At 34.2% G+C, this 11,245-nt stretch overlaps 1 protein-coding gene across 5 annotated transcripts; it reads right to left on the reverse strand.

The window, feature by feature from the left end:
* Nucleotides 1-306: 306 nt before the first annotated feature.
* LOC140872175 (uncharacterized) lies at nt 307-8,182 on the reverse strand. Of its 5 annotated transcripts, none has more exons than XM_073274960.1 (8): nt 8,051-8,182; nt 7,501-7,672; nt 6,692-6,992; nt 1,819-2,280; nt 1,386-1,703; nt 1,178-1,267; nt 666-991; nt 307-583 (listed from the first exon to the last, which is right to left on the reverse strand). In XM_073274960.1, exons 4-8 carry the CDS (start codon nt 2,258-2,260, stop codon nt 497-499), a joined length of 1,263 nt encoding a protein of 420 aa, XP_073131061.1. In that variant the 5' UTR covers nt 2,261-2,280; nt 6,692-6,992; nt 7,501-7,672; nt 8,051-8,182; the 3' UTR covers nt 307-496. The 5 variants fall into 5 exon arrangements, with proteins under 5 accessions (XP_073131061.1, XP_073131062.1, XP_073131063.1 ...); XM_073274961.1 differs by having other exon boundaries at nt 666-982; nt 1,386-1,706; XM_073274962.1 differs by having other exon boundaries at nt 307-567; nt 1,386-1,706.
* Between the last annotated feature and the right edge of the window lie 3,063 nt (nt 8,183-11,245).

The following is an 11,245-nucleotide window of genomic DNA, read 5'->3' on the forward strand; positions in this document are numbered from 1 at the left end:
TCATGCAAGTTTAGAATGATATTGGAGAGTCATTCACTTGTGTTCTTGTTTGAAAAATTAAATATCAAAGCTAAAACGTTGTAACATTAAAAAAATATCAATTTCTCCTATGTTGTTATTTCGCATACGTTTTAAATGATTATTCATGGCAAAAATACTTGCTCTACCAATTTGAACACCCCGTGTTTTTCATACCAAAACGTATCTATTGAATCTGAGAATTTGCCCATAGGAATGGGTTGAGACAACCATCCATGAGAAAAAATAATTACCAGGAATTTATTTTCAGATAACTTGTCATTTTAAGAAGTGTAATAAACAAAACTCCATTATTTGATTACCAAATAGGCAATGATGGCTTTGCCATAATCCACAAACTAATGATCATAGGAGCTTGAGTTGAAAGAGGAGCAAACCAAGAAGGTTCAAAAAACTCCTATGCAATAACCAAAAAGTTCAAGAGAACCACAAAATCAAAATGCAGAAGCAATCCCATTCAGCCTTTCGGTTTCATTCCGCAGTCTGTTTGTTCTCTGGAAGCGCTTGCAGAACTGGCCTCATTATCGCCTGTATGATCAGGTGACTAAACCAAGTCAAGGCAAGTTTCGATTTCAAATCAACATCACAATAAGAAATAATGAATAATAACACGGTTGTGATCACACCTTATTGCCATTTTCATCTTTGCTCGATTTATTTGTGACCTGTAGTTTCTCCATGTTTTTGTCAACATTCTCAGCAACTTCTTTAGCTATTTTTACTCCGTCCTTTGTAAGAACCAGTTTACTACCACAACTGCAAATGTTCTCTTTGGCAGCCGAAATATCAGCAATCTTTTTCGCTTTAGCATTTGCCTTGCTCGCAGATTTCTTGGTTAGTGTCAAAGATTTTCCCACCGGCTCTTCTTCACTGGCTTGTTTCCCTCCGTTGGGGTTCGGGTTCGTTTCATTTTCTTCTCCTACCTCATCTTGCTTCACATGATCTGCAAATTCTTCAGACATGAAATAGCTTGTATGACGACCATGTGAAATTGAATCAATCAATTGCAAAATTATAAATATATATTAGAGTCCCAAAGAAAAAAAACTAAATAAATCCACTGGAAACTTGTAATACTCCAAAAAGCACATGCTAAAACATTAGATGACTAAATTCTCATCACAGGCATTGATCTTACCGAGGCTTTCAAGTGAGATATTCTTGACACCATAATCAATAGTATCTTTGAGATCAACTTCATCTGCATCTTTATGGGTAGTAGTCAATTCTGTTGTATTCTCAAAAGTAGAAATATCAGGTGACCCTTCTTATAAATTATATGGAAAGAAACACCATTAGACACTGTAGTGGCATTTTAGCTAATAAAATACTAGGAATTGGCATACCATCGCCATCTTCAAAGTCATTGCTGCTCTCATTCAGTGTCATTGAGACATTTCCACCATTAGAAAGTTCTGTTTCATCGGCTCTCTCTCCATTCAGCTCTGATTCTGTCTCATAAAGGAGACTTGATTGTTCAACTCCAGCATCAACACACAGCTCCATCTCAGGGTTAGGTTCATCAATTTCAGAATGCTGGCCCAATATCTCTTCCACATTGCTTTCTGGTTTGCTTTCATCATTTTCATCTGGTATATCTTGTTTTCGACCTGAAGAAACTTCTGTACCATCCATTTTCTTAAAATTCTCATCCAAGGATGTTTCTACTTCAACATTAAACATTACATTATTGTCAGTTGTCACTAAACTCGAGGAACTAATTCAGTACTTAATAAAAAGAAAAGGAGAATTTGAAAAACCCGAAAGAACAAAAAATACCAGTAATTTCTGGCCCTTCAGGCTCACCATCTGACATCTCTTTCACGTTCATCTCCACGTTTTCACCTTCTTCTTTCATAAACAAATCACTCCTCAAAATCTCAGGCTTATCATTCTTCACCCCACTCCTTATCTCCACATTCTTCTCTGCCAACCTTGCTGATCGACGAGTGCTATAAACTAGCCTAACCTCACTCGCCTTCTTTAATCCCATTCTCCGACTAGTAACTTCCAATGCTACTGGAGTCAATGGAACAACCTTCTTTTCGTCCTCCTCAGCACATTCCTTTAACTGCGACTCCATTTTCTTACAAGCTGAGGCAAATGGAACCCTCCTCCTCGAATGTTGGGCCACCACTGCTGGAGTTTCGGTTGCATCCGCTCTTGATTCCTCCTTGTTTTTGGCCTGGGTTTTTCTAGCTGTTCCCCGTGTCCTAGTCATTGGTCCCAAAGTTTGGGGCTCTTCTTTTGCAATAGTTATCTGACGTGTAGTCCTTCCACCAGTTGGAGGAACATATGGAGAAGTTACCTCTGATTTCGCAGGGGATTCAATTGATGATTCCGCTGATTCCGATTCCTTGGGTTGTGAGATGATCTCCTCAATCCCTTCAACCTTCAACCAATTGTACACCGACATTTTCAGAAAACGAATTTAATCCAAGAATAAACAGCTAGAACGTGAAATAAACTGGATCGACAATGACCATTTTTAGTGAACCACACAGTGATCGACAAAATCTCAACTGTCTTTAACAGATATGCATTTGTTCATTGAAATGATAAACGCGAACTAACTCAGCAATCAAATCAAAATTCACTATAGTTTTTAACTTCTAATCATCAACAGATAATACTCAGTGACCTTTCATATTCTCCCTAGAAATGATCAGATGCCCCAAATTCAATGATTTTAATTTCATTTCAACAACAATTACTAATGATTACATGAGAATAACCAACGAACACAGATGGAATCTTCGATCTTACATCCAACAACATACAAGGGAAAAAAAACAGATCAAAGATTTGATGTTACAATCTCAAGAGATTTGAGAGCGTCAGCCATAGCGATATTGGTGATGTTGGCAGGAATGTTATTCCTCTTGCACAGAGATTGCAACTCCCTCCTCGCAAGAGTCTGAAATTCCATTGCTTGTAAATGAAAAAATGATCGGTTGAATTTTTTGATGAGCGGCAAAAATGAAGTGTCCTCACAATTCACACACTATATATATATATATAGCCTGCGCTGGGGAAGAAGATCCTAGGAGATATTTGCCGTTGGAGCTCGGATTTCAAATTTAAATATTTTCCTTTTTTCTAGACTAGAATTTTAATGGGCCGGGTAATATAGTAATATTGCAGCTGGCCCAAATATTTCTAAATTAAATTGGGCCCAATAATCTACAAAATTGTTAGGGAAAATAAGTTTTTTTGTCCAATTACTTTACCCCTTTGGGTTTTGGTTCATTAACTTTTTCGATGTGAGTTTTGGTACACTAACTTTGCATTTTCAATGTTTTTTGGTTCAACTGCATACGTGTCAGCTTTTGATTGGTTCACGTCATCATTTTGAACCAATCAAAAGTTGACACGTATGCAGTTGGACCAAAAAACACTGAAAATGCAAAGTTAGTGTACCAAAACTCACGTCGAAAAAATTAATGAACCAAAACCCAAAGGGGTAAAGTTACTAGACCAAAAAAATTATTTTCCCAAATTGTTATGGTGAGTTAAATAAACTTGAACTAGATTGATCTAATTCAATCTAAAAATATTCTCAACGTAACCGGATTATATTTGCAAAATATTATTCATAAAAATTTCTGTTAGCTTGGAGAAATCCGTAACAATTCTCCGCAAATTTCTATTTTTTTTAGTTCAATATTTCCGATTACGCAGTTGAAACATTTTATTTCCTCGGTTTTAAAATATTGATTTCAATTCTTAATGACTTAATCTAATTTTTAAGTCATTGTCGAAATTGTTTCCCTATTTTATTCTGCTAGTCAAATTCCAGTTAAATTGCATCCAAAACCAAGAAAATTAGAATTGACGGCTGAATAAAGACTTGCAACGTATATTGCAATGCACGAGGCTAAGTAAATAGACGGAGTTGTTTACTTAATTTTCATTTTCACCGGTTTCCATTTGAGTTATCTCCTCTCATATCCTAGGATCCTTTTTTTCTAAAACAAATCCAGGAATTTGAATTTTGCAAAGCCACTCCCAGTATCTTGTAATATAAATTCAATTACCACGTTCTTTGAGCTGGCAAACCCAGCAGAAAATGAAGGAATTTTCTTTCTTTTCTTTTTTTTTTTTTTGAAATAAAAATAAAGGAATTTTCACTCATTCATACAAATGGACTTTGCATCCAACTTTGTCCATTCGTTTCTATCACACAAAATCTTTAGATTTCAAAACTATGCGTAAATCTTGTCTATTTTAAATTTTTTTAAAAAAACATTTGTGATTTATTTGGTTGTAAGGCTCTGAAAATATTAAGTTATGAATTACGAAATTTGAGATTTAAATTCCGAATATTGAAAAATATCAATTGGATAATTTATGAAAATTAGAGATTTAATTTTCGAGTTGAGAATATTTAATTTGAGAATTTACGGATTTTGAGATTTAAATTTCGGGATTCTTAAATTAAAAGATTAAATATTTGAATTGAATATTTTGGAATTTAAAATTTAAATTCCGAGTTTCGTGAATTAAAGAGGATTTTATGAGAAGGTGAAACTCGAGCAAATACTATTTTGCAAATATCGAAGTTTCAAGGGCTAGAATGTAATTTATCTTTTTAATTTTAATCAGAATATTTAAATTTTGGAGTTTAGATTTAAATTTTAATATTCTTAAATTATTTAGAATTGAAATTGAATTAAAAAGATTGGCCGATGGCTGATTTGCAATTACTGAAAAATTCAGGAACTAAATTGCAAATAGGCTATATCTTTTTTACTCTCTTTTCCACCACATTCACGTGAGTTAGCAGCAGCAAAGCAAGAGATTTCAGAAACCCCATTCACGCCTTGTTCAAGCTTTTCAAACTCCGATTTTTCGACGTCCGTCTGTCAGAATTCAGATTTGAACATATATTCGCGATCACCTCTTCGAGAGCTTCGTTTTGGTGTAAGTTTTCTTAAGTTTTATAATATTTTGAATTTTGATGTGAAGATGGGATTCAAGTATTATAGGTTATATATGTTCTTGAGCTACTGTTGATTATGTATTCGAATACGGATCGGAAAAAGAACATCGGTTAGATTTATTATGAATTTTAAAGAGTTTTCGAAAATCCTAATTTTTGAATTGTTGATTTTGGATGTGTATGATGTGAATTTAGAACTGGGAAACCGAACCAAAATACCGACTTTTCGGGATACCGTACCGAAATTTTTTCGATATATATACATTTTTTTTGGTATATCGAATTTTTTTTCGGTATCTATATGGTATTAGTATGGATTATTTTCATACCAAAATTTCAAAATTTCGATATCGGTATCGTTATGAATTTTTTTCATACCAATATTTTTTATACGGTATACCGAAAACCCACCCCTAGATGTGATATGAGATAGATATGAATTGGATATAAATTTATTTGAATGATAGAGTTGATCGAAATGAGTTACGGTTGCCGAATTTTAACCGTTATGCCGTCGAGTCAAGAATTGGCAAGTGTTTGAGTCTAGATTGATTGAGCTGGATATTGCTTGAGTTCTTGCTGATATTCTTGGATATATATGTTGTGTTTTCAGATTGAAAACAGGGGATTTCAAGTTAAGAAGACCAACTTCGAAACCGATTGACGAAAGAATAAGGGTTGTGACTTGTTAGCCTTAAAGATTGAGAAGAGTGTAAACAGATTTTGATTGAGGAGTTTGTTGTGTTGATTGTACAGATTTGGAGCATCTCAACCACGACTGAACGATTAAAAATTATAAGACGACATCGAGAGTCAGGGGTTTGAAACTCAAGAATGAAACTTCTTGAGTTGTCCCGATAAACTACATACTTGTTACTCTTTATTTTTGATTTAGAATTTGATGTTGTCAATCCATCTCAGGTAATGGATCTTTATTTGAGTTATATATGATATGAAAAAAATTGAATTGATTCTTTTACCAAGGTCAGAGATGATCTTATTTTCGAGTCAGATGTGACTATGATAGATGGATATCCATGTCAAGATCGTATAAGAATATTGATGGCAGTGATTTATTATGAATCAATTCTTCTTTAAAGCGCGCTATATAAATCTATTGATTTGAAGTATTGATTCGAAGCTTTGATTCGAAGTATTTAGAATTGAATTGATATGAACTGTTATGTATATGTCTTTTATATTGGGAATTATATTCTCACAGGATATTTTTGGATGTTGTCTTGTTTTGTATGTGTGCATGGCAACAGGTAGGGCAGGAGCTGACCAGAACTGATATGGGTAGCTCGAGAGAGAGACTTAGACGTGGAACTTGGGTTGTTGTAGCAGAATCATTGTACTTTTGATATTGACAAACATGTTAGAAAACAATGTTGTATTGAGATTAAAGTACATGTTGAATCTTAGGTAGTCTAGCTTTTTTTGATATCTTTTGGACTACTTGATGTTGTAGAGATGCTTGTTATGATGTGTGAGGTCTCGGGTTGCTAACTCATGCTTAGGGCAATTAATAAATAAACATAATTAATGAGTCATGGATCAGAAGTAATCAAAAACAAATTATTATTTTTATTCAATGAGGGGTGCGCTCGAGCGGTCAAAAAGCATCGCTCGAGCGCTCCCTCAAATTTCCAAAATAGAACCCTGAGCACGAGGCTGCGCTCGGACTGCAATAAAATGCAGCTCGGGCACTGCTCTGTGCAGAAACAGCTCTGTTTTATGCCATGTCTTTTCTGATCCTCCAAACTCCTCTATTCCATGTTATTCAAATTCAAAACATGTATTGACATACAAATCAAGTTCCAAACATGTTTACAAGTACTTCCTACATCCATATAATAGTTTACAATTCATCAAAAGAGTAAGCTAAACAAGGAATTCAACATGCTTGATAAGTTTCTAAATTTCATCGTTTCTGCTACAAGCCCGAGTCCGCACTTTTCTCTCTCGATCATCTTCTCTCAGGGTTGTATTGGACTCAATCCAGCCCTTCCTATTGTAATGCACACATACAAACAAAACAATAGCCAGATAACTACGGTGAGAATAGGATTATCAGTATAAAAGACATATACATGCAAGATCACATATATCAATTTCAAGATATAAAGAGATAACTTGCATAATTCGTAAACTAACTTCGTTTGTTGAGATTTAAAGCCGTTCTAGGCCTCAATATTTGTGCACAATCTTGGCTTTGAGATTTAAAGCCTCTCAAGGTACTCAAGAGTCGTATCTAATCTTGGATAAAGGTTTTAAAGCTGCTCAAGGCCTCAAGATTCACATCTGAACCTTGGATGGATCCATATTTGATAGTTCATCTCCGATACGACATCAATATAACATCAATTATAATTTAAAGATTCACTACCTGTGATGGATCAACAATTCAAATTCGAAAGCAATAACATACAAACAACACGTATGTGATTTTTGTCGGGATAACTCAAGAATCACCGTTCTTGAGTTTCATAACCCTTTTCAATCGATGTCCATTATACCTGTTTATCTCGATTCGTAAAGCACTCCAACTCTGGATACTCTATCAAATCTTCTCGTATCATAATCTCTTCAATTCATCCTTCAAGCTTCAAAGAATTAACTTCAAAACTTGTTCAATTCTATCACGGTTTGATTTCTGAATTCTCGAGCTCGATGGCCTTCACTTCTAATCTGAAATATAGTGTTCACAAGCCATTTATATCAGCAAGAACTCATATATAGCACAGTTCAATCAAACTTCTAACAAATTCTTGAACCGGCGGTGTAACGGTACAAATTCGGTAACCGAAACTCAATCTAACAATTCTATCATTCAACTACAACTCAAAATACATCTTAAATCAGAAAAAACATCATCAACTATCAACATAATCCGAGGCTATACAATTCGAATTATATGCTGGAAATCATAAGAGTTGCAAACGATATCCGTTCTTCGATCAGGTTTCGAATAAACAAGATATATAAGCTTAAGAACACTAAGTCATGCTTGAATTTTGATTTCTCCCACCATAATTTTGAAACCAGTTGGATCAACAAGATACTCACATCAATCTTTAGCCCTCGTCGCAAGGATTCTGGAACAAAGCTCGGAATTAAAATCAGTTAGCCGGGTCAAAAGATATCTAATTTGCAAAATGAAGAAGAAAGCTAGAAATCTGAAATGTAGTGAAGGTCTCGACTTTTGCTGCTGAATTTTGATGAATCATACTTCAATTCCACATATATATGTACAGCACACATGTGTGATTTCCCACTTGAAAAGAAAATTTCACTTTGGCCCCTCAACTCTTCATTAAGTGCGATTTAGTTATCGGCCAATCATTTAATTCAATTTTAATCTTAAATAATTTAAGAATATTAAAATTAAATCTAAACTCTAAAAATTCTAAAATTAATATTTTTGAATTAAAATTAAAAGAACAATTGCACTTTAGCCCTTGCAACTTCGATATTTGCAAATCAGTCCCTGTTTGAGTTTCATCTTCTAATTACATCCTCTTTAATTCCCAAAACTCTGAAATTAAATATTAAATCTCATAAATATTCAATTCAATTATTTCAATCTTTTAATTTAAAAATCTCGGAATTTAAATCTCAATATCCGTAAATTCTCAAATTAAATATTTTTAACTCGAAAATTAAATCTCTAATTTTCATAAATCCTTCAATTAATATTTTCCCAAATACAAAATTAAAATCTCTCATTCCATAATTAATAACTTAATATTTCTGGGCCTTACATAATGTCTAATATTTAGTTCATGGTTATATGATATTTCTGACTTGATTTTATGCTTGGACTTGTATATTTTTTATAGCAACATCAAGAGCTTAACTGCAGAGTTTCGAGCAGATGCTGGCTCGCTCGATCGGCAGAGTTGCACCGATTGAGCGAGGCCATTTTTGATCAAAACAGTGAGTTGCCATTTTTTGCTCGCTCGATCGGCGATGTTCAGCCGATCGAGCGAGATCTGCTCGGTTTTTTTAAAAAAAATTAGTTGCTTGAATAATCTTGTATGTTTTATTTAAGCTTCTAATTATTGCCCTAGTTTGAGATTAGCAACCCGAGGCCCCACAACATGTGGTATCAGAGCAGTGGTTTGCTCTTGGACCAAGATAGATATGAGTGAGCGGGGTAGATTGAGTCGTATACATTTATAGTATTGCATGATTAATGCTTTCTTTGATTTGATGAATTGCATGCGAGTATGATTACTATTGAAAGAAATGTCTGTCTTACTGAATTATGATTTTTTTTAAATTCTTATAGATTTTGTTATAAGGTTTCCCCGGGTGAAGTAAGCATCCCAGAACAGTGCTTTGTTTCGAGTAAGGTAAAGTACCCCAGATAGAGCAGAACAGTAATCTTCAGATGAAGAAAGCGTCTCAGACTGAGTAGAATTGTTATGAATGAATGAAAGAATGTTATGCATACCTTGATGAAGGTAGTATTGAAGAGATTCCAGACATACCATCCGCCAACTATGAAAGGTACAGATGATACCAATGCATGTAGAAGTTGGTTTTTGGAGCTTGATCATTTGTTGAGTCGTTGAAATATTCAGATGAACATAGACTCGGGATGATTGCATTCCAACTTCAAGATTTGGCAAAAAGCTGGGGGATTTTTACGAATAAATTTGTTGAGAGCCGAGGTGTGTTATTTATTTGGCTTATGTTGAGAACAGATTTGTTTTATCATCGATTTATTCCCGTCTTAGATAGGAAAGATATGGGAATAGAATATGCCAAGAAAACAAAATATGCTAATTAGATGTTTGATTATTGAGGAATATGGTATTAGATCCTCAAGTTTGTTGTTATGTGTCCCTTGAGTAGTTGATAATGAAGAAACTCAAGTTGAGTTGTGTATGAAAGACCTGAACCCGGAGATTTATGTTTGAGTAGATGATGGCAACCAAAGATTTTATGGAAGCCATAGACAGGGCCAAGAAGGTTAAAGCTAGTTTTCTGACGTAGAAAGAAAATTAGACATGCCACAGGATGTGAGATACTCACAACCTCAGCCACAGTTCCCACAACATAGTAGATTTGAGATCAGAGATAGTGGCAGTAGCAGCAAAGATTAACCTTAGCTTAAGAGTCAACAGTTTAAGAGTTATGGGAGTAGTCATTTAGCTCTAGTGGACCGAAACAAATTAGTTAGGTCAGAATGCAGAGTGTGCTGTTGTTTTTTGTACTCATTGTAGAGGGAGATATCCTAGCAATCAGTACAAAAAAAAATTCAGAAAGATGTAATTGATGCAAGCAAATGACACATGTTGCTAGAATGTGTTTTAATCGAAGCAAATTAAGAGGAAATCAGAATGAAGATTAATCTCAGAGGCATACAGATGATCAGACATAAAATTGCACCTGAGAATGAGATTGCAGGTAACAGATTATTTTTTTTAGTTAACCTGTTTATGTTATTGGTGCAAGCGATATATATTGATAACTGAAAGCTTTTTCATGTTATGATCTCTGTATAAGAAGGGAGACTCTGTGAGTTTGAGTGACGAATTGAGCTACAGTTTTGAAGAGATATGATTGAACATGAATTTTGTTTGTACTTGGGATTATTTATTGATGTTTGCATGATAGATGATGATGCACTACTCAAGTATAGAATAACAGGAGATTGATTCTCTGAAATGATTAAGCTGGGTTAATAAAAATAGAAAAGTGCATATGAATATGATGATATGGTATGGAATCTAGAATTCAGATTTCTTTTATTTCTGTATGTGACTACAGAAAAGTTTCGAAATAAGGATATTCTGTGCATTAGAACTAAACCAAAATTGGTAGTTATACCAATGGTAAGAATTTGTAAATATGTTCCAGAGGCAATTGTCGACTTTAGATTAAGTTGTGAACTGGACTACAATAGATAAGTGATAAGATTTTGAAGTGGATATTGCGATTGAGAGTTTATAGAATAAATGTTGATAAGGAAATCAGTTACAGTTGAGTCTTTTCTTTGATTATGCTGAAGTTATTACATTAGATTGGAAATATGATTCTTGAAATATTTGATATTGATTGGCTCTCATTGCTTATTCATAGAGCCTGAGTTGATTCACTCGTTCTGAGTTATGAGATGCAAGTGAGTTGTTTTCACTTAGCAGAGTTTGTTATCCAGAAGATTTGATTTTGGATGACCTTGATTGAGGGATTTTCTCAATCTTGATTTATTTCTTTTGATTTCGAGAATTATTGATCCTTCAATGGTTATTT

Source organism: Henckelia pumila, unplaced genomic scaffold (genome assembly GCF_033568475.1).
Source record: "Henckelia pumila isolate YLH828 unplaced genomic scaffold, ASM3356847v2 CTG_461:::fragment_3, whole genome shotgun sequence".
NCBI classification, from domain to species: domain Eukaryota; kingdom Viridiplantae; phylum Streptophyta; class Magnoliopsida; order Lamiales; family Gesneriaceae; genus Henckelia; species Henckelia pumila.

Bases quoted from the DNA above. Each gene is read 5' to 3' on its own strand.
- LOC140872175 (XM_073274958.1), bottom strand. From the start codon at position 2,260: ATGACTAGGACACGGGGAACAGCTAGAAAAACCCAGGCCAAAAACAAG. The intron at 1,707-1,818 runs GTATTTTTTGTT...TTAATGTTGAAG, and splicing joins TGAAGGGCCAGAAATTACTG to TAGAAACATCCTTGGATGAG. The intron at 584-665 runs GTGTGATCACAA...GACTTGGTTTAG, and splicing joins AAGATGAAAATGGCAATAAG to TCACCTGATCATACAGGCGA.